The following is a 24344-nucleotide window of genomic DNA, read 5'->3' on the forward strand; positions in this document are numbered from 1 at the left end:
CAAGGATGGTCAAGTTTTAAGAGAAGATGATGAGTTGAAACCTTATGTGAAGTGAGGGATAGGTGTGCAGGATGGATGCATCCCTTGGGGGGGTTAAGGGTGGTTGTTTTACTCCCTGGTCCTTCACAAGTCATGGATGAAATTCATGAGGCTCATCCAGGTGCATCTAAAATCCAGCCAAGTTGTACGTTTAGGTGCCTAATATGGATCTGGACTTGTATTTATGGTGGAATCATGTTTGCCAAGTCAGATAAACCAGGAGATGGCACCATCAGCATCAATACATCCTTGGGAGTGGACTGATAAGCCGTAGTCCAGATTGTATATGGACTTCGTGGGTCCTTTCAGGAACCACATGTTTATGGTCGTCATAGATGCACGTTCAAAATGATTGAGAGCACATATCATGAGTAATATTACAGCTCCTGTGACAATTGAGAAGCTACATCCAGATTAGTTTGTTTCGGATAATGGCACTATGTTCAAGAGCATGTTGTTTCAAGAATTCACCAACACCAATATGTACTTCTACCATCTGCCTGATTTTACTCCCTTAAATTAGGTCAAGTCCCGCTTCCCTCTTTTGTGGGGCTTTCTACGTGCTGGCTCAGAAAGCTCTCCCAGATGCTTTTCACACTCTGCCTATCCCAATTAATATTGGGGAAGTTGAACAAAGAACAAAGAACAACCCAGCACGGGAAACAGGCCCTTCGGCCCAACAAGCCCGTGCCCTGCATCTTCCTACACCTACTCTGCCCTGTGTGTATGTGAATGGAACCCCTAATGTAGCCAGATTCAGGGGAGAATAGTGTCAATTTGGTACACCAATCAGCCTAAGAGCACATCTTTGGGGCGTGGGAGGAAACCGGAGCACCCGGAGGAAACCCACGCAACCTTTGGGAGAATGCGCAAACTCCCACAGACACAGGCCCAAATCCATGTATCTGCACAGCTAGCAGTGATAGTCACTGAGCTGTTGCGGTGCCCGTCTACCGGTCCAGGATTAAGCATACACAATGACACAAAGTACTAGGCCACTCTCAGAACCTCCAAGAGCAGCCCACGCACGACCCACCGTGTGCATGCCCCTCGTTTGACAACAAGGTGGACAGACACCTGTGGAAAAGACAAAACATTAACATGTAATACTACATCTCCGGTGTCGTCCCGAGGCTCTGACCCTATTTAATACCCTCTATAACCCTTCATCCCTGTTTCACTCATGTGTCTAAGTAAACCTTAAACAAGTCCAACGTGCCTACCTCCACCACCTTACTGGGTAGCACTTTCCATACCCCCACGACCCTCTGCGTGAAAAACCTTCCTCTCGTATCCAAATTATACTTCTCCCCCCTCATCCTTAGATCGTGACCTCTCGTAATTGTCCCCAATCTAGGGAAAAGCCTGCCACTGTTGACTCTATCTATTCCCTTCATTATTTTATACACCTCTATCAGATCCCCCCTTAATCTCCGTCTTTCTACGGAGAAGTCCCCTCTTATTGAGATTTAAGATAATTTGGCCAATTGTTCAGCCAAAAACTGAAGGAAAAAAAAAAAAATCACCATTTAAAACACTCTTCTTCCCACTATGCTTTTCAGTCAGGTGTTCAATCCTCCATTCTGTTTGACCTCAAATCAATTCTCAAGTCCTCAAAATACTCAGTAGGACATCCTTCTTAGTTCTACCCATCACTGATTCCTATATGGACCAAGACAATGGAGTTCACTCTTGCCCACTTCATGTTCATCTCCAGCTGACACAGATCTCCAACCCAGACACTGGCAGACAACACAACTTCTGAAAATCCTACTTGTACATGCAGAGAACAGTATCTATCCTCCTAACCGTGCTCTCCTTTTCAATTTCCCCACATGAATGGCTTCCTGTACGATGGTGCTTTGCAGTCCCTGTTCTCATCCACACAGGTAACAAGTATCTCGCACCTGTTATCAAAGTCCATGGTTACGGCTCCTCTATTACTACATCCCTGATCTCCCATAATGGCCTGACTCAATCACAACTTTCTATCCCTGACCACTGGTTAGCTCTAAAGTTCCACTAAATGAAAAAGTATCAAGGCAACACCCCCCTTCCCTGATGCTCAGCTAAGTTTGCAGTTCAGGCTCCAGCTCAACAACTCTTAAGCTGGAGTTACTCAGCTTGAAGGGGCTTAAGTTACTGCCGATGCGATTGTCTGGGATTGCAATGCTTTCCACAAACTTCCACTTGCTGAAATCATTGAAGACCACCTGCCCCGTCATATCTGTCTACCATTAGTCATTTAGTTGATTGGTTAACCAATTACTAGTTTAGTAAAGAAATAGCAGGTTACACTCCTAAGAGGAACACTCACCAACTGCTAGAGGTAAAGCTAAACAAAAAAGGAAATTAAATGAGTAAAAAGCAACACCACCTTTTCCTTTGCACCAAATTCCACTTTAATGCACAGTTTGCAAAGCATTCTGTTCCCTGACCACACTCTCACTCCACACTCTGGCTAGTAGTGAACACTGTCTACTTACATACTCACACCCATGTTATACCTGCTAAATAACCTTCCTGCTACAGCAATATTTACTCAGGTAAGCACTTTCAGTTGATTGCCAATTAACTATGATGGGGAGATGCCGGCATTGGACTGGGGTGGGCACAGTAAGAAGTCTCATAACATCATTTTAAAGTCCAACAGGTTTATTTGTAATCACAAGCTTTCGGAGCACCGCTCCTTCCTCAGGTGAGTCCAGTTAACCATCACTGATGGTCATCTTTTGTTAACTATGTATTTTAACTGGCTTACAGTTACTTTGGCAGTTTTAAATTTCTAAGCCAAATTCAAAATGTTTATTTGAATTACAGTTTGAAAAATACTTACTAGTATATTTGCACAAAATTCCTGACTTTAGTACTTAGTTTATGATGTTTCCTGATCACTGTGCCGCACAGTCTCTGTGCTGTATTTTCTATGTAAAACAGATTGCTGACTTGCTATTACCCATTTTATACTACTGCCCAAAATGAAGATCTACTTGACTTTCTCCAAATGGGATGTCAAACCAACAGACCACTGAGGGACTTTCCACAAGGGGAAAACAATTAATCAGACTGTTTCCCCAGACTGCTCTCATATAATTTCTACAGGTAAGATGCTTCACTTGGTTTGGGAACTTAGAACCAGGGAACATAATTTCAAAATAAGGGGGATGCCACTTTATGCTGAGACGAGGGGAAATTTCTTTAGGAGGGCTGTGAAACTTTGGAATCCTCTACCCCAGAGGGCTGTGGAAACTCTATTATTGTGCATGTTTAAAGCAGAGTTTGACAGAATTCTGATTAACAATGACGTAAAGGATTACGGGGATAGTAGGTGCAAAAGGCACGGAAGTGTTTCATCAGCCATGATCATGGGTGGCATAGTGGTTAGCATTGCTGCCTCACAGTGCCAGGGACCTGGATTCAATTCCAGCCAAGGGTCACTGTCTGTGTGGAGTTTGCACGTTCTACTCTGTCTGTAGGGGTTTCCTCTGAGTGCTCTGGCTTCCTCCCACATTCCAAAGACGTGCGAGCTAGGTTGATTGACCATGCTAAATTGCCCCTTAGCGCTCCCAAGATGTGTAGGTTAGGGGATTAGCATTTTAAATAGCTGGAGATACAGCCTGGGCAGGATTGTTGTTCGAGAGATGGTGCAGGCTTCCAGTTCAAAATTCAGACTTGACATTTTGCTGGTTTATCATACAAGCAAAGACGTAGAATAAGAGAAACAAAAGCTATTCAACAACTCTATTGGCCTGACAGAATTTTAAGCAGCAATTGGTTTTTGCTTGTGGGCATGTTATTAATAATATTATGATGATGTCATGTGCCTTTAAAAAAAAAACTTACATCTTGACTGAACAAGCCAATCCAAAGAGGAAAACCATCCGACTTCACCAAGCTCTTCAGGAATAAATGCTGAGATTCATTATAGACACTGACGAGTTGGTATCCAGACATTTGACATTGTTGTAGTGCTGAATACCAATTCACTTGGTTCTGAATTACCGTGTACTTGTGGTTTCCGTATTCTGTAGGCGGGGGCTCAAAATGACTTGGGTTTGGGTCTAAACATATAAAAGATGTTAAAATATGTTAAGATTAAAGCAAGAGTCTTTATTCACTATTTAAAGCATATTAATTCTAAAAAAGCTTCACATGACTGGGATAGGACTTATATACAGAAACATTTTAAGGATAACTAGAACCCTTCTCACTTACTGTGTTCAGACTGAGGCAATGTTACAAAATATAGGCAAAAATCACGTTAGATGCCTGGATTTTTTTCCTTTCCATATTGTTGAAGTTCTAGAACAAGCTCCCCAAGGATATATATGATATGATATGGATGAGCACAAAGGAGCTTATTCAAATAAATTTCCTAATGAAAAATTTCCATAAGTTCCTGAGTGACAGAGAAGATACAGGGTTTATGTAGGGCTTAGATTAGGCTAATTCAGGGGCAACCTTGGAGTTTGTTTAATTGCCTTATACAGTTTCTCTTAAGCTGTTCTAAAATTGGCTGCTATTTTTTGAACCTCTCTCCACCCACCCCTCACAAACCTAGAGGTGGCATTATTGGAAGGTAAGTGGCAAGCTCTGCTGCCGAGAACATGGAATGGGTTTTGCTGGGTTCGATTCTTTTGAATGCTCAGAAGCAACAAAATCTCAAATATGAAAAGAAAGAGTCTGAAAGAGAAGATTATATTAGAGCTAGACTATTCCCTTTGGCCCAAGGGACAGACAAAGCGAGCTGCTTTTTGACACTCATTATTTTAGCTTACAATTGAATAAGATACTAAGATTTGGATAACGTTCATTGTTCTGACTTTGGCAATGATAACAATTGTTGGATGGTTCTGCTCATAAGGAATAGGTTCAGGAATAATGGAATTTATCTTCAGGATTTTAAATGCCAGGAGTCATTTTGCACAAACCAAATTTGAGTGCAAGGCCTCACATATTGCCTCAGAAATGAGAGATTAAAAAATATTAGCTCTTAGCTGAAAAGCATTTGAATGATCTCAGGGAACCTGCCATTAAAACGCTGCTAGTAGAGAACCAAATATGTGTATTCCTGCAAGATCTCTAAACACGTATAGCAGGCGGCCAGGCTGACTATACAGTTGAATATTCTTCTACGCAATAACACCAACAATGACAGTTTATGTAACCCTCAAAGCAAATCACTATTTGGGCTTCTAGTGATGACATTAATACCTCAAATGACAAAATATCCATTTTAACAGCAACCAAATTCTGAATACTATCAGTATTTGTAGGAGATTTAAAATAGTACGTCCCAGAAAGACCTTGCGTATTATGTGTTAGCTTTTTTGCCCATTGGGTGCGCACCTGGACCATAGAACATAGAACCCTACAGTGCAGAAACAGGCCCTCCGGCCCATCGTGTCTGCGCCGACCACAATCCCACCCAGGCCCTATCCCCATATCCCTACACATTTACCCGCTAATCCCTCTAACCTACACATCCCAGGACACTAAGGAGTAATTTTAGCATGGCCAATCAACCTAACCCGTGCATCTTTGGACTGTGGGAGGAAACCGGAGCACCCGGAGGAAACTCATGCAGACATGAGGAGAACGTGCAAACTCCACACAGTGACCCGAGCCGGGAATCGAACCCAGGTCCCTGGAGCTGTGAAGCAGCAGTGCTAACCACTGTGCTACCGTGCCGCCCCACTGAGTGGACACAAAACACGTTTAGTGCCACAGATGGTCCTGGAGTGCAATATCACACTGACTGGTCAATTAATAACATGCACTCTGTGAAGGGCTAACCACTGCCAGGGACGGTGGGAGCAGAGAAAATGGAAAGTGCGAGCTGGTGTTTCTAATGTGCCCCCTCAGGGATCAGTCACTGTGGAGCTGTTGACCCATGAAAAATAAATATCAAATTTAAAGGGGGTCATGTGTTTTAAGCATGGGAGTGGCTGTGTTTTCACGAATTCTTCTGCTACACATTAATTTTGAACTTACTTTTGGGTCTAGTCAGAGGGTGGAGCTGAGCATAACTAGCAGCAAGAAACTGGAAGTCAGCCATGGCGAGTTCTGGGGAGGTTTGCAGCTTGCCCTTATAGTGCGGGTCGCAGTAGTTGCTGGTTAAGTGCTTTATTTTTAACCTATAAGTTGGGCAGTTCCTAAACCCGAGACACTACACTTGTAGTGTCCCCCACCCTTCCATCTCCTCTAACCTAAAAGGGGGTGAGTGAAAATCAGGCAAGCTCTTTCTTTCTTTTTCTTGTTTTATTTGCAAGTTATCTAGAGGGGATGGCAGGGAAGGCAATGCAATGTTCCTCCTGCAGAATGTTTGAGGTGAGGGTCCCTGCTGATTTCACCTATGGGAAGTGCACCCATCTCCAGCTCCTCAAAAACCATGTTAGGGAACTGGAGCTGGAGCTGGACGAACTGCGGTTTCTTTGGGAGGCAGAGGTGGTCATAGATAGAAGCTTCAGGGATGTAGTTACTCTGAAGAATGAAGATAGATCGATGACAGTGAGACGGGCTGGGAGGAAGCAGTCAGTACAGGATCCCTTGTGGTCGTTCCCCTCGGCAACAAGTATACCGTGTTGGATATTGTTGAGAGGGACAACCTACCATTAGTAAGCCATGGTGACCAGATCTCCAGCACAGACTGTCCCAGTGGCTCAGGGAAGGGGGGGCGAGCAGGAGAGCAATAGTTATTGGGGACTTGATAGTAGAGGGACAGATAGGAGGTTCTGTGGCAGCGAAAGAGACTCACGGATGGTATGTTGCCTCCTGGGTGCCAAGGTCTGTGATGTCTCAGACTGTGTTTTCAGGATCCTTAAGGGGGGTGGGGGAAGAGTCAAGTCATGGTACACATCGATACCAACGACATAGGTAAGAGAAGGGACGGGGATTTAGGGAGTAGGGTGGAAGCTGAGAGCCAGGACAAACCATGTTGTCATCTCTGATTTGTTGCTGGCACTACGTGCGAGCGAATTGAGGAACAGGAAGAGAGTGCAGTTAAACACGTGGTTGCAGGGATGGTGTAGGAGGGAGGGTTTCAGTTACATGGATAATTGGAGCACATTCTGTACAAACAGGACGGTGTGCAAATGAACCAGAGGAGCACCAATATCGTGGTTGGGACATTTGTTATGGTTCTTCGGGTGGGGGGGTGTAACGAGGGGTGTGTGTGTGTGTGTGTGTGTGTGTGTGTGTGTGTGTGTGTGTGTGTGTGTGTGTGTGTGTGTGTGTGTGTGTGTGTGGAAAACGAGCTGTAGTCCAGAAGCCATGTTGAGTGTAGCGTAGCGAGGTACTGAGGGGGGTATCAAGGTCACAGCAGTGTACCAACAGACAGGAAGGTGGGTTGAAGTGTGTCTACTTCAATGCAAGGAGCATCTGGAATAAGGTAGGTGAACTTGGAATATGGATGGTACTTGGGACTACGATGTTGTGGCCGTTACAGAGACCTGGTTAGAACAGGGACAGGAATGGTTGTTGGAAGTTCTGGGGTATAGATGTTTCAGTAAGAGTAGGGAAGGTGGTAAAGGAGGTGGAGGAGTAGCATTGTTAATCAAGGATAATTTAAATGGCTGTTGGAAGGCAGTTTGAGGGGGATCTGCCTACTGAGGTAATATGGGCTGAAGTTAGAAATAGGAAAGGAGAGATCACGTTGTTAGGAGTTTTCTATAGGGTCCAAAATAGGAAATTGCAAAGCAGATTATGGGTAGCTGTGGAGGTCACAGGGTAGTTATCATTGGGTGACTTTAACTTGCCAAATATTGATGGAAATCTTCATAGGTCAAATACTTCAGATGGGACACTTTTTTAACAGTATGTGCAGGAGGGTTTCCTGATGGTATTTGGATAGGCTGACAAGAAGTGAGGCCACATTGGACTTGGTACTGGGTAATGAATCGGGCCAAGTGTCAGATTTGTTTGTGAGGGGGCACTTTGGAGATAGTGACCACAATTCAGTGTCTTTCATTATTGCAATGGAGAGGGATAGGGCCATACAGCAGGGCAAGGTTTATAATTGGGGGAGGGGTAATGATGATGCGATTAGGCAAGAATTAGGGAACATAAGATGAGAACAGAAACTGTCAGGGAAAGACACAAATGAAAAGTGGAGTTTGTTCAAGGAACAAATACTGCGTGTCCTTGATAGGTATGTCCCTGTCAGGCAGGGAGGAAATGGCCGAGTGAGGGAACCATGGTTCACAAAAGAGGTTGAATGTCTTGTGAAGAGGAAAAAGGAAGCATGTGTAAGGATGAGAAAACAAGGTTCAGTTGGGTTGCTTGAGGGTTACAAGGTAGCAAGGAATGAGCTTAAAAAAAAAAGGGCTTAGGAGAGCTAGGAGGGGACATGAGAAGTCCTTGGCTGGTCAGGTAAAGGAAAACCCCAAGGCTTTTTAACTCTCATATGAGAAATAAAAGAATGACCAGGGTGAGGTTAGGGCCGGTCAAGGATAGTAGTGGGAACTTGTGCGTGGAGTCAGAAGAGAGAGAGGTGACGAATGAATACTTTTTTCAGCGTTCAGCAAGGAGAGGGTTCATGTTTTTGAGGATGAGTGTAATACAGGCTGAGGCAAGATATATTAGCAATTTTGAAAAACCTGAGGGTCGATAAGTCCCTGAGCCAGATGGGATATATCCTAGGATTCTTTGGGAGGCAAGGGATGAGATTGCAAAGCCTTTGGCTTTGATCTTTAGGTCCTCACTGTCCACAGGGATACTGTCAGAGGACTGGGGAATGGCAAATTTTGTTTCTCTGTTCAAGAAAGAAAATAGGAATGACCCTGGTAAGTATAAGCCAGTTAGTCTTATTTCAGTGATCAGGAAATTAATGGAAAGGGGCCTGAGGGATAGGATTTATGACCATTTGGAAAGATACAGCTTAATCCGGGATAGTCAGCATGAATTCATGAAGGGTAAGTCTTGCCTCACAAATTTGATTGAATTCTTTGAGATAACTAAGTGTATAGATGAAAGTAGAGCAGTTGATGTCGTATCCATGGATGTGATAGTGTACGAATGAAGCAGTGGCATGATGGGAAAAATGGCCAAATATTTAGTATGAAATAAGGACAGCAGACCCAGCCATTTCAAAATGCCAGACCCCTGTAAAACTGACTCTGAACAAAGAAATGACTACAACCAGAGAATGCCATATGCTTGGCCTCAGTCTGTTTTGATAAGGTTGACTCCATATACTGTGAGATAACATACGTGACATTAGATAAGGTCGGGGAGGAGGAAGTCAGAGAATTTGTTTATTACAGAAAACAAGGCATAAAGGAATAACAGCACCAAGGTCGGGGATGAAGGAGTCACAGAATTTGTTATGTTCATTGTACCACTGCTTGTATTACTAAAATCATGAATGCTGATAAGAAAAGGTATAATTATTGAATTGATCCTTGTTGTGGGCACGGTCTTGGGATAGAATCAGCAGTTTGTGCAGACTGCTCTCTGTTTCCAAGATTCTGCCATATAGTGCACGCAGTCTTTCAGAAATAAAGATGTTGTTTTGTTAGAGAGACTCAACAAAGTTCGTTCTATCACAGTCAAGCAGGAAAAATTTCCACTTCAACATGGATTTTAGTAAGGCGATTGATAAGGTTCCCCATGGTAGGCTCATGAAGAAAGGGAGGAGGTGTGGGATAGAGGGAAATTTGGCCGATTGGATAAGTAACTGGCTATCTCATAGAAGTGGAGATACCAGCATTGGACTGGGGTAAAAACAGAAAGAAGTCTCACAACACCAGCTTAAAGTCCAACAGGGACTCATAGAAGACAGAGGGTGGGGGTGAATGGAAAATTTTCAGACTGGAGACCAGTTACCAGCGGTGTACCACATTTGTGATTTTTATCAATGACTTGTAATCACTAGTGATTAGTATTGTAGTGATTTGTAATCACTATGTGATTTTTATCAATGACTTGTAATCACTAGTGATTAGTATTGTAGTGATTTGTAATCACTATTTGTGATTTTTATCAATGACTTGTACTCACTAGTGATTAGTATTGTAGTGATTTGTAATCACTATTTGTGATTTTTAATCAATGACGTAGGAGGGGTTGAAGGATGGGTCAGTAAATTTGCTGATGACACCAAGATTGGTGGAGTAGTGGATGAGGTGAGGGCTGTTGTAGGCTGCAAAGAGACATTGATAGGATGCAGAGCAGGGCCGAAAAGCAGCAGATGGAGTTTAACCCTGATACGTGGTAGAACAAATTTGAATGCAGATTACAGGGTCAACGGCAGGATTCTGAGGAATGTGGAAGAACAGAGAGATCTTGGGGTTCATCTCCACAGATCTCTGAAGGTTGCCACTCACGTGGATAGAGCTGTGAAGGCGGCCTATTGTGTGTTAGCGTTTATTAACAGGGGGTCTGAATTCAAGAGCTGTGGGGTTATGCTGTAATAATACAGGACCTTGGTGAGACCACATTTGGAATACTGTGTGCAGTTCCGGTCACCTCACTATAAGGAGAATGTGGAAGCATTGGAGAGAGTGCACAGGAGATTTACCAGGATGCTACCTGGTTTGGAGGGTAGGTTTTATGAAGAAAGGTTGAGGGAGCTAGAGCTTTTCTCTTTAGAATGGAGGGGGATGAGAGGTGACTTAATAGATGTTTACAAGATGATGAGGGGGATAGACTATTTCCTCGGGTGGATGTAGCTGTTACTAGAGAGCATAAGTATAAGGTTCATGGTGGAAGATATAGGAGGACTGGTCGGAGTACGTTCTTTACTCAGAGTGTGGTTGGGCTGTGGATTGGACTGCCTGCTGTGATAGTCGTGTTGGACACTTTAGGAACTTTCAAGTGGTTATCGGGTAGGCCCATGGAGCACACCAGAATGATGGAGTGGGATAACTTGATCTTGGTTTTGGACAAAGCTCAGCACAACATCGAGGGCCGAAGGCCTGTACAGTGCTGTATTATTCTATGTACACATCTTCTGATTTTTTTTCAAAATCCTGATGCACAAACCATAATTATTTGATCCTGATGTATATAATTTGTGCTATGTTCCTGGAAGATTCTGGCCAAACTTTGGCGCAGAGGAGTAGAGTTAAGTCAAAAAACTCCTCATTTGATTGAGGAGCTTGGAGACCATTAGGCTGTTCAAGTCAACGAACTGAAGATGGATTTTCAGAGCCCTGTCTTCAGTTCATGATTCAAAGGGGCATTGCTTTGCTGGGATTACCCGTTGCCACTTGGCTTCCTGGCTCTGTGCATCACCAGATTGAAACTGGAGCCAGAGCCAGAAGATTCAAAAAGGTCCAACATAAATGGTATATACACAGTTAAGTTGCAACTTTTACTGATCAAAAGATCTGGGCCTCTAATATTGTCATACTGTGGCATTCAATAAAATGCCTTTTGCAATCTGGTCGTGTATATTAGCAATAACTACAATTAACTGCGCTCAAAAAAGAGTTTGTTAGTTTCTTACCCATTTCTATTTTACAAGCAAAAAGGCTTTGCCAAATCAAACGTATCCGCTGCATAGGGAAGTCAAAATGATGCCAAGTACCACCCATATCAAGACCAGCTGCTTGAAAACGATATTGTTCATTCCGTAACTTGAGTCTTCCACTGTGCCAGTTTGAATATTGCACATAAGATCCATCATACCACATTGTGTGATTACCTAAAACAAAGAACAAAAAAATTATAGTTTCTAGAATTATAAAAAATGGCAAATTTACAAAAAGTTTTCAATGCAAAATAAAAGAACGTAAGACAGAGGGGGAAGCACTGTGTGACCTCTTGGTTGTTCAACACAATCATGGCTGATCTGCCTCAATTTCATCTTCCCACCCATTTCTGTGTCCCTTAATTCCCTAAGAAACCAAGACTGAGATTTTTTGCTCTCATTCTTCTTGGGTGGATTGGTGAAGGTAGCAAAAAATCTCGCCAGAGGCCCAAATTGCATTTTATGTCACTGCCATCCATTCACTATCCCACCTCCCCCCCACCCCACCCCCTGCCCCACCCCCCCCTGTTGTATCAGGAGAGATGGAGTCAGTTAAGATTATATCCTCTGCTGTTTAGACAAATAGGGGGGAGTGCGGCGAAGGGGTGGAATCTCAGAGACATATACAATTGTAACAGGACTAGGCAGGTTAGATTCAGGAAGTATGTTCCAGGGGCCACAGTCTAAGGATACAGGGAAAATCATTGAGAATGGACATGAGGAGAAGTCCTGCACCCAGAGTGGTGAGCCTGTGGAATTCTCTACCACAGAAAACAGTTGAGGCCAAACATTGCACGTTTTCAAAAATTAAACACAGCACTTGGGGCTAAAGGTACCAAGGATACGGGGGGAAATTCGGGAATAGGTTATTGAGTTGGTTGATCAGACATGATCATAATACATGGCAGAGCAGGCTCGAAGGGCCAAATGGCCTACTCCTATTTTCTACGTTTTGATGTTTCTAAAGATTGACAATATTACATGTCCAAGTTTATCTTGAGGAACATACCATATCATGACTCCAGGCACCAAGAAAGGAAATTAAACTATATAAACTCAAAGTATTGAATTATGCATCACTTACCGTTCTGCCTAATACTTAGCCACACCCATTTATATAGATCACTGCGAATTTTAAGTTGTTCTGTAACAAAGTTGTTCTCTTCTTCATTTCTAATAGTCAAAATATTGGATCGTGGGTCTATTTGGCAAAAGATATAAACATAAATTATACTTTTTGCCTGGTTTAAAGTATATGCACATCACAATTTGACTGAATTATTTAAAAAGGAAACCTAGGGATTAAAGAAACAGCTGGTTATATTATATTTTTCAGCTCTGCAACTGTATACACCAATATATTTTAAAGCATGTTGCATGAAAAAAATTTGAGGATGCTGAACTACTTCAAATGTGTGGTGTGCAGAATTTATTGGCTAGAACTTGTAAATTACAGGATTAAAACTGGCAATAGACATGCAGAATATTTCTCACCCAATTTCTTGCACATGCTGTGGACAGTGCTCTCTTCGAAATTTCTGGGCTTTTCAGAATTAAGTAGAAAAGCATAACAATTATTTCTGAAAGGTATCCATAATGGTCCTTGAAGCTTATGGGGGCACCTCACGGTTTCAACATCAGACTCTTCAGGTGCTAATTCTTCTGGAAAATTGAAATATATATTTTAAAACATGCAATCTAGATCAGACAAGAAGCAGAAACAACATAATCAATCATTGCAGACATACTGCTGTTGCCAAGCACAGAATTCAAAATCCTTGTCTTGTTTTACAAATCTTTCTGCAGCCTCCCCCACCTTTCCACTTCAGCAACCTCCATCAACCCAAGATCCATCATAAGCCTCTGACCTTCTGATTCAGGTTCCTACACATCTCAAACTGTCACAGGAACTCCTTCCCTCAATCCTCCCACTCGGTTACTTTTGTCTACATCTTCAAAATCTTTTTGATGAGGCCTTGTCATCATTCCTAACTTTCTGTTCAATGCGTATTTCCGCATTGTGATGTGTCTTGCGACAGTTAATTGTTCATTGTTGCTAGTCCCACTAAAGTAAAAAATAACATACAACTATATAATATGCTCAGGCTGTTTCAAAGTTCTTTAAACTATTAAGCGCTAATGTGCTCTACTTATTGGTGGAATGTCAGGACAAATGGCAGGCATATCTGCATATCTAAGTTCCCCAAAACAGCCTAGAAGGAAATGATCAGATAATCAGTTTCAGGGATGTTGTTTGGGGATAAATCCTAGCTATGAATGAAAACTCCCCTTCGATTCTTTGACGACAGGGCAGCACGGTGGCACAGTACGTCATAGCACCAGGGACCCGGGTTCGATTCCCAGCTTGGGTCACTGTCTGTGTGGAGTTTGCACACTCTCCCTGTGCCTGCATGGGTTTCCTCCCACCAAAGATATGCAGGTTAGGTGGATTGGCTATGCTACATTGCCCCTTAGTATCAGGGGGACTAGCTTAGATAAACGCATGGGATTACAAGGATAGGGCCTGGGTAGGATTGTGGTTTGTGCAGACACAATGGGCTGAATGGCTTCCTTCTGCATTGGTAGGATTCTATGATTCTACTGTTACAGAATCATTTGCATCCATCCAAGAGGATTATCCAGGCATTAAGTTTTATGTCATACCAAAAAAGTGAGGACTTATAGCAATCCATCAAATACAATTATAGAAAATATTGTGAATCAGATGAGATACTTACTTTGTTGAGAATGGCAAATAGCTCCTCCTAAAACTAAATCACAGTCTGAAGTTCTCCAGAATCCATCAACATCCATGTACACACAATTGTCAGTTGGCGCAGAATCATCGCTGCTCCAGTGACTAAATATTGTGTGTCTTCCATCTGACCAGCGAAAGTGTAACCCATCCTGATTTTGAAAACAGAACAAAATGTTACATTACACACCACAAACTCTCAGATATTAAACGCGTCTACAGTTTACACCTGCACCCAGAGACAGCTGAGGAGATCAGGATTGTAGTCTACACACAATTCACACATCACCAGCATTTTACTGGTCATTTTCCTCAATTCTGGAAACGCAAATCAATATTTGGGCTTCAAAGATTACAGAATAGATTAACCAAATCTTCAGCCTTCAACACGGAACCTGAATTCAACAGAACGTAGATTGGAAAATTGACAGTACGGCATTGTCACCTTAGAACCAAACACACTATCTGTGACGGTAGCTGTTGCAGTTTTAGTAGGAAATGTTTGCCATGTTCAACTGGGAAGACAGTATCGAAGTACTGGGGGTTCACCGGTACTTCAGTTTCATCACAATTTCACCAAGCAGCTTGCCTTTTGGGTATCTGCTCAAACAATCCAGTTGAGGTTTGGGATTTGGGAAGATCTGTTCTAAATAGCGTCAAGTGTTTAAAAAAAAAGTCTCACAACACCAGGTTAAAGTCCACCAAGAAACAAGCCAATTATTTTGAGGTGGGTGGTAGGTTAAATGGATTCAATTAACCTCAATCATTCTGTACATGCCATATAATTGACATGCAGTAAATTTTGCTAGCATCAAAAATTACAAGTGGATTCTCTCTCAAAAAAAATTCTAGACGTCAAAATCATGTGAAAACTGGAGTAAATCCTGCTTTTATTTTCAGTGGGAGTTTCAAAATGAATCTCCCCCACTTTACACTGCAGAGTGCACTAATGTCAGTTATTTTTAACACTGGCTGAAAGATATTAACCTAAAAGAAACATGCGTATTAACTTTTAATCTGTTAGCATAAGTGAAAGCGTGATCAAAACGTAGTGGGTGATTCTCCCAGCCCGCTGTGCTGCAAAAGCAGTCTTGATGTGGAGATGCCGATGTTGTACTGGGGTAAACACAAAGAAGTCTCAACATCAGGTTAAAGTCCAATAAGTTTATTTGGTAGTAAACGCCATTAGCTTTCAGAGCGCTGACCCTTCGTCAGGTGAGTGGGGAGTTCTGATCACAAACAGGGCACATAAAGGCACACACAGTTTACAGAATGCTGATTAGAATGTGAGTCTTCACAACTAATCAAGTCTCAAAGGTGCAAACAATGTGAGTGGAGATAACATTAAGCGTAGGTTAAAGAGATGTGTATTGTTTCCAGACAGGACAGTAAGTGAGATGTTGCAAGCCCAGGCAAGTCATGGGGGGTTACAGATAGTGTGACATGAAGCCAAGATCCTGGTTGAGGCTGCCCTCGTGTGCGGAACTTGGCTATCAGTTTCTGCTCAGCGATTCTGCGCTGTTGTATGTCGTGAAGGTTGCCTTGGAGAACGTTTACCTGAAGACCAGAGGCCAAATAGCCATGACTGCTGTTTATCAACAGGAAGGGAACAGTCTTGCCTGGTGATTGTTCAGAACACCACTCGACAATCACCAGGCAAGACTGTTCCCTTCCTTGTTGGCGAACACTTCAGCGGTCATGGGCATTCAGCCTCTGATCTTCAGGTAAACATTCTCCAAGACAGCTTTCACGACATACGACAACGCAGAAACTGATAGCCAAGTTCACATGAGGACGGCCTCGACCAGGATCTTGGCTTCATGTCACACTATCTGTAACCCCCCATGAGTTGCCTGGGCTTGCAACATCTCACTTACTGTCCTGTCTGGAAACAATACACATCTCTTTAACCTATGCTTCATGTTATCTCCACTCATATTGTTTGCACCTTTAAGACTTGATTAGCTGATTAGCTGTGAAGACTCACATTCTAATCAGTATTCAGTAAACTGAGTGTGTGCCTTTGTATGCTCTGTTTGTGATCAGAACTCCCCACTTACCTGATGAAGGAGCAGTGCTCCGAAAACTAGTGGCGCTTACTACCAAATAAACATGTTGGACTTTAACCTGGGTGTTACGAGACTTCTTACTACAAAAGCAGTGTAGGGGCTGGGAGACTCAAGTAGAAGCCACTTTGTGGACTTTTCGTTGAGTGCCATGGCCTCTGCTCGAGTCTCCCACAAATGGGGAGCTGTGGCCGGGGGATTGGGGGGGGATGCTAGGAGGCCCAGAGATTTCAGTTCCAGGCCTGCTAATGAGATTTAAATTGTATTGAAATTAGAATCTAAATTAATTATGCAGCTCCGCACCAATTTCTGGCAGCAGAACAGTATTGGCATCAGAAATCCAGCTGCTGGGAGACTCGAGCGGAGGCCATGGCACCCAACAAGAAGTCCATAAAGTGGCTTCCACTTGACTCTCCAAGTCTCTGCATTGCTTTTGTAGCACTGCAGGCTGGGAGAATCACCCATTACATTTTGATCATTTTTTCATTTACGCTAACAGATTAAAAGTTAATACGCATGTTTCTTTTAGGTTAATATCTTTCAGCCCGTGTTAAAAACAATTGCACAAGAGTGGATATGTGGAGGCATGAACAATGCTCCTCCCACACTGGATACACTGCAACATGTAACATTGCAATACTTCTTGCATTTTATATACACCTATTAATATCTTCAAAGGGGATTAAAAGACATATTTTATGCTGTATAGAACCACCTGTTACTTACTTAGATTGTACAACATTGCTTGCTGCAAAGGGTTCCAGTAATTAGTGGCAGCGTATACTGCATCGTAGCAAAGGATGTTTTATAAAGATATCTGATGTCAATTATACATACATGCAGAAACAACTGACCAGATGATCCAAGATATAGCAACGTATTCTAATATTGGGAAAGCTAAAAATATCTTTAGAAATGTATTCTATACTATTTTGGGTAACTTTAGGTTTGCAATGTGGTTCTGACTTCACAGCTACAATTACAAATTTTTTGCCGCATTAAGTTTATTTTTCTCTATTGGTTTTGAGCTCCTTGGGTTTTAGCAATACAACAAGAAATAGATTGCAATGAGTGTCACAATCATCCAGTTTCCAGATTTGTGTTAACATTTTTTGAAGTAATTTTTAGTTTTGGGGAAAAGAAAGTCAGAGGAAAACAGAGTAAAAGGGACAGCAATCTCAAAAAAAAAAGAATAGGTGCTTTGCTGGAAAATTGGAAACAGCATGCCTGGCTTGACCTGCACTGTCGTGTCTTTGTGGGATAGGTCAATTATTCATGCAAACCTCAGGGTTAAAAGCTTAGAACAACTTTGTAAATAAGGCATTGCATAGTGGAACCAGCAAGTCTGCAGGAGAGGACAATTATATTCATTAAACAAATAAATTATTCACGTGGGTCACAGAGTCACAAGGGATTGTTTTGAAGGCAAAACACAGTTAATATACATTGCTGTTTGGAACATCTCACGTAGGCCATCTTGCCACAGATATGGGCTGTACAGCTCAAGGAGATCCTTTTTTTTAAAATCTGTATGTTGTGCTAACAAAGAGACCAGCACTTCAGCTTGGAAACAGTGGAAGGGTGGCTACGAACTGTAAAGCAGCTCTTAGTAAAAGGGTTATCAGAAATCAGAGCCAATTTCTGAGGTGGAAGCTCTAAGCCAGAGTGCCGTGGAGCCCATTGTTCAACTCGAGTGTCCAGAACTGAGAGATGCTTAAGGAGGTGAAGGGTTACTTAGCTGCAGGAAGGTGGAAGGACCCCAAGAAAACTTATACTTTAGAGAACAGCAGGAACATGGAGGCAAATCAAAATGAATTCCTGAGAGCTGTGGCACTTTGGTTTGGTTTCAGGAAGTGAAGGAAGAGCTTATCAAGTAGCCAAAGGCTTTCTGGGTAAGGGACGTTATAATGAAAAAGGAAGTCTGGTTAAGAATTCTAATCTAAAGTATACGTGAGTGTTTTATTGTGCATTTTGATGTAAAGTAGTCTGACTATTCACCCACGTCAGTGTTTATTTAGTAGTGCTTGCTTTATTTGTATCTCATATTAAAATAAATTTGTTTTAAACCATGGAATCTTATGGCGTTATTTCTTTTAGGTAATACCCAGAATATTAATGATTTCTTCGGGGATCAGACAGCATTGGCTATACTCATCATTAGTTCTATTAAAACAGGACTTCCTATAAACCACCTTCCCCATTAAAATAAAACATATATACATACATCTTGACTATACAGTCCGATCCAGACTGGATACCCCAGAGTGTTCACGGTAACTGTGAGGAAAGCCTGATGATAGGGTTCAGTGATGCTAACTAACTGGTAACCACTCTTCTGACATTCAGTGAGTGCTTCTTCCCAGGTTAGGTTCTTCCTTATTATTGTATAGGTGTGATTGAGAAAATTCAATGTGTCATTTAGAGGCGGAGTGATCTTATCATGGGTGGAATGTCCTAAGGAAAAAAACATGGAAAAAACAGTTAAGTGAACGCTCAGATAAATACTTAATACACCGATTATAAAACTGCTAATGAACACCATTAGCAGCAGAGCCAACAACATGGTTTTAGCTTTCAGATATTATATCCCAGACGCTGAAGAAATAAATTCCAACACATTGAAGATGGTACACTCTATTTCAACAATCATTTCCACCAATTGGAGGCCTTCCTCATCTATATTGTAGTTTCAAGATATATTGGCCAAATATAAAGATGCAATATTCACATTTTTGTGTCCAACTTTTCTGAAATGAAGAAGGAAAAGTTGGACAATCGCTTCCAATTTATATAGAAACTTCCTCAGTGAATAAAAACTTTTACGTTATCTTTAAGTATTTTCCTTTAAAAACATACAAGATATTTTCTATGGGTTTTTTGGCTTTAAACAGTTTAAAATCTGATCAAGAAAATTAGCCTCTCAACTGCAGAAAAACAGAATAATTGGTTCTTAAAGAGGCTCATCACTTCACATGAATTAGTACTTATGAGCAGAATACACTATTATTTAGGACAATAGAAGAAAATTCTACAGCAGAGGCTGTCTAATATCAACTTTTCTAAAAGGAAACCAAAACTAATTGCAATCCTTTATTCTCTCTCTCCATTGCCTTGTATCACTACTTTTACAAATGCTGATCTGCTCTTCCAGTATTTACATTTTCCTATTTACTTCTCAGGTCTGGAATCTAACTTTTTGAAAAAAAGAAACAATGGTGTTAATTGAAATTTAGCAGTCGGGGGCAGTAATCTGGAGGAGTGGGTTTAAAGCAGACATGATGGATGTTAACAGAGAGCAAGAACAATGAGGGATTTGAACGTGGTGATGGGAAATTAATTTCAGGCAGCTGAGGGGCAGCAGACATTACCAATGTATGTTAGCAAGGAAAGATGTGGGTGAGCATAGAGTTGAATGCAGCCACAGTTTTGGATGATCTGAAGTTAGCAGATAGAAGATGGGTGGGCTGGCTCAGAAAGCAATGGAGGTTACACAGATATGGCTGAAAGTTTCAATAGCAGAAAGACAGAGGTAGGGGCAGACACAGACAATGTGTATGTTGGAGAGGATATGGGGAAACACATTCAGTTTGTGGTCCTAAAGGTCCAAAATTGGAAACAGTGTGGTGCAGCCTGAAGTGGCTAAGGAGAAGGGATAATATCAGTGGTGAACGCATGCTATCTGTAGTGGGGACTAATGATGATGGCTCCAGTCTTCCCAGTACTTTGATGAATAAAACTGCATTTCAAGTAAGTTTGTAAGTTATTTTGTTTTTCACAAGCATAGGATGTCTTAAAGTCTATACAACCAATGAAGTACCTTAAGTGTAGTCACTTTTGTGTGTAGGAAGCATGGCAGCTAAATTTACAGAGCTACAGGGAAAAGGCAGCACAGAAGATCTAGGTGAATTGTACTTGCAGAGAACTGGAGTGGGTATGATGGGCCAAATAGTCTTCTTCTGTGCTATAACCATTCTAGGAGTTACAGATGTACAAATGTAAGCAAGTTTATATCCAATTGTTGTTTGCCCTTTCAGAACTCTACCTAAATGTGCTAATTGAGATCATCTGGAAAGAAATCAATCCCAACTGACCCACAAACTAGGAGGAGTCACAGGAAATTTGAATGTGGATTTTTTTTTCGCGTGAAATGAGGAGCACACTGTTGATTAAGAGTGGGGTCTATAAGGTTTAATATCAATTAATATATAATTAATATAGGAACTAAATTAGAAATAAAAGTTTATAAAATACATGTAAAAATGTATTACCTCGATGCTCCTGGCACACTGCAACATACTGCATATCATCACATGCTGTCATATCCCATTTTCCAACAAATGCTGTGTTTGGGTCATTTAACAGAACAGCACACTGTTTTTCTATATGAAAGAACTAAAAACAGATCACAGGAAAATATTATAAGTCATCATTATTGAGGAAATATACAAATTCCAATCTTTTGCCGCGATCATGTTCTTATCTTTTCAGCCTGTTGGCCGATGGGTAAGACGAGCTGGTAACATTGCGAGAGTGCTGAGAAATCAGGTTTGTGCTTAATTTCTCAGTTCTCGCGAGCTTACCGGCATTAGATATCCAGCAAGACCAGCCTCACACTGAAAAAGGGTGCAAGGCTGTTCTCAAAATTTAGCTTGTATTAAAATTAGAATTTAAGTACTACAAGTGAACCTGGGACAGAATCGTTTGGGCTGACTTGCCTCTGCGGCTTCGCCAGTGAAGGTTCTCTCCGGTGGAGGATCACATGCGGTCCCCCTCAATGGGGACCAAATGTGGTGGGCTCGCTAGTAGGACCGGAGGCCTTTGAAGACCCCTGAAGAGATTGGGTTGCAGGGGCAAGTGCCTCTTGGACACCTGGAACTCTGGCAGCACCAACTAGGTACCGGGAATGCCAAGGGGTGATGCTGCCACTTTGTAGCCGGTGATCACCAGCTGGTCCACGTGCAAAAGTTGTGGGTGAGCCGGAATTGGCCACAGAAGCCTGAGTTTCGGCCCTGCTCCCTTCCCCTGTTGGCACGAAACAGGCTTGACTTCAATTTTTTTGACAGAGAGAGATTTGATTTTTAACTTGCCCCCCAAACAAAAGGCAGGAATTTCTTCCATTTTCACGCTTGTTTGGCACTTTGAATTTTTTGGTAAGATCAGCCCCTTTGACTCCTTGAATTCTCCCACAGGATTCTTTTTACAATCAGTGGTTAGCACTGCTGCCTTATAGTGCCAAGGACCTGGGTTCAATTGCCAGCTTGGGTCACTGTGCAGAATTTGCACATTGTCCCCGTGTCTGTGTGGTCTTCCTCTGGTTGCCTCCCACAGTCCAAAGATGTACAAGTTAGGTGCATTGTCCATGCTAGATTTTCCCTCTATACGCTCGAGCGGACGCCCGAGTGTGGCAACTATGGGATTTTCACAGTGGCTTCATTGCAGTGTTAATATAAGCCTACTGGTGACAAGTAAATACACTGCTTTAAAGCCAGCTTTTTGACAAATTCAGCATAAAAAGGGAATTACAAATGGTAGAAATTGGAGATTTAAGAAAAAAAATGAAGGGTCCACATAAGAACATTAAACTGCCTTTTCTCTTCTCAGCCACTGAATAAAAAGAACAACCGTGTATTTCCAGTGGATTCCTTTTTATTACTGTCTGGTCTATTCAATATTTACAACTCACTTTGAATCCACTCTGAAATTAGGAAAGGTCTGAGGGAAGACCTCTATTAGATCAATCCTCAGCCTTCCGCCCCATCACCACACTCTTCCACACATTCCCCCACCACCGTCCCACCGAGAGAGAAAAGACCTAGACATCAATCCTTTCCCAATATATTTTTGTTGTTACCCTTTTAAATCTCTTCACCCTCTCCAGTGCTTATTATATTATAACTGGGGTACAATGCAGACTGTACCACATTGGACACAGCTCAAGTAGGTCACTACAACTTCATGCCAGATCTATGATATAACTTATAAATAGATTTAAAATGAAAATTGTCAGCTGTCTAATAGTGCCAACATTTATTTTATTGCCAATCATAGGAAAATGGTGTTGTCTGGGAAAAATGAGTACGACGTTAAAAGCCAGATGTTGCTGTGCTATTTGCCTCTTCGACTTTAAACATTAGTTACATAGATATGATCCTTGTACAGCCCTCTACAAAGCAGGCCAGGAGAATCCCAGATTTGAACCTTATCTGTACTGAACTAGCATATTTTAGTTGGAGTAAACTTGGAGCACTATAAGTGATTTCACTGTCTCCAAGCTATATTAAGAAAAGGTAGGTAGTGTTTTCCATTTTTGAGTCATCCAGCAACATCTGCGATAACATACATGTGTTTTTTGGGCGATGACAGGGTTGGTCTTAGAGCTTAGATCCTTATAGTCAGACAGCTGACCATCAACCACTGAGTTCATCCATGACCTGCCAAACTGGATCAGGTACTCAGACTGGAATACTGAGAAAGTCATCATTCTTCAACCAAAATTTACACGTGTTTTCTTCCAAAAACAAGAATCCTCATCAATATTCCCCTCTCTTGAGCCTAGGGATGCTGAGGTCTGTAAGAGTCTATAACTAGGCATCATAGTCTTAAAATAAAGGATCAGCCATTTAAGATTAAGATGAAGAGAAATATTTTCACTGAAAAGGTTGTGAAACTTGGAATTGAACATACTCAATTGATTAATATATTGAAGATAGTGATACTTAGACACTGTGGAATCTTGGCATTAGGAAATGGGTTGGAAAGGTGGAGACTGGTGTAACCATCAGCTTTCCTGAATTGAAGAACAGGCTTAAAAAAAGGGCCAGAGGACCTATTCCTGTTCCAATTTCTACGTTGCTATGATTCAATATTAGAAGTAGAAGGATTTTTGACAAAAGGCTTCTGAGAGGAAAAGATCAATCAACTCAGTACAACTTAAAAGATGGTTCTGGGACCCATCAGACTCAGTTACTCAAGAAAGATAGAATAATAGAGGAAAACCGCTCTCAACTTATAAAGAATTGGCAAACATTTGTGATCCACATGTACTTATGACTGGACGCAAAGCAATCAAACACACAACAGTTTAACTCTACACAATTTAAAAATGAACCAAATGAACATTTAGCTTACATCAAAATCTAAAATACCCATATCCAAGTCAAATGACGGTTGCCAATTTGCGTAATTAACTGGTCTTCCGGTTATCCATTTGTTGGTTCCAATTCTACTCGAGGCCTGCATACCAAGCCAAATTTTGTTTCGAAGCGACGACAAATGGGATAAAATAAAATCTGTTGAACAGAAAGTGCAAACAGATTTAAGAAGTAAAATTCAAATCTATACGAAAATAAGATAATAATGTTCACTGGCAATTTTCTTCCTTCTTTGTCCCACCCATTTCTCATCAAGATAATAATGGGATGAATTTTAATCTTATTTACATGGCATTTGATAGATTGTCCAAGCATTGGGATCATTGATCGACAGCCTGCCAACTAAGAGGTAGTATTGCTTGCTGACATAGGATCAGCACAGGTCTTAAGATGTGATGAGGCACCTTATCAAGAGTTCTGCCTGATACTAATTTACCAGCTATCATAATTTTAGTGGCCTCCAAATTCCATAGGTTTTGGTTTTATTTTTAAAAGGTGAGATTTCTTTTGGTATTAACTTTTTGCTCCATGGTCCCGTAAAGGGCGATTTCAAACGTTTCTTCAATTGTTTGCAGTATGTGCGGAACGTTGTGATGCCATAGGACAGACACAAACAGGAAGATGACATATGATTGTTTGGCATCCTTAACAGCAAATTACGGTAGATGCTGGAATCTGAAACTAGAAGAGAAAATGCTGGAAAATCTCAGCAGGTCTGGCAGCATCTGTAAGAAAGCAGCTGATTTTTTGAGTCCAGGTGACCCTTTTGGGGGTAATCTGGACTCGAAATGTCAGCTCCTTTCACTCCTTACAGATGCTGCCTGACCTGCTGAGATTTTCCAACATTTTCACTTTTGGAA

General features: G+C 41.7%; 1 protein-coding gene across 1 annotated transcript in view; it reads right to left on the minus strand.

Annotated features, from left to right (window-relative positions):
• ly75 (lymphocyte antigen 75) overlaps positions 1-24344 on the minus strand; it is a 142949-nt gene that overhangs the window by 18543 nt on the left and 100062 nt on the right. Inside the window, exons 23-30 of the mRNA XM_080199145.1 lie at positions 23462-23622; positions 20602-20725; positions 18558-18787; positions 14251-14419; positions 13007-13174; positions 12597-12713; positions 11489-11686; positions 3883-4100 (exon numbers count right to left, since the gene is read on the minus strand). Coding sequence (XP_080055271.1) covers positions 3883-4100; positions 11489-11686; positions 12597-12713; positions 13007-13174; positions 14251-14419; positions 18558-18787; positions 20602-20725; positions 23462-23622 — 1385 coding nt within the window. The remainder of the gene's footprint in view (positions 1-3882; positions 4101-11488; positions 11687-12596; positions 12714-13006; positions 13175-14250; positions 14420-18557; positions 18788-20601; positions 20726-23461; positions 23623-24344) is intronic.

Source organism: Carcharhinus amblyrhynchos, chromosome 11 (assembly GCF_965287045.1).
Source record: "Carcharhinus amblyrhynchos chromosome 11, sCarAmb.v2.hapA, whole genome shotgun sequence".
Taxonomy (NCBI): domain Eukaryota; kingdom Metazoa; phylum Chordata; class Chondrichthyes; order Carcharhiniformes; family Carcharhinidae; genus Carcharhinus; species Carcharhinus amblyrhynchos.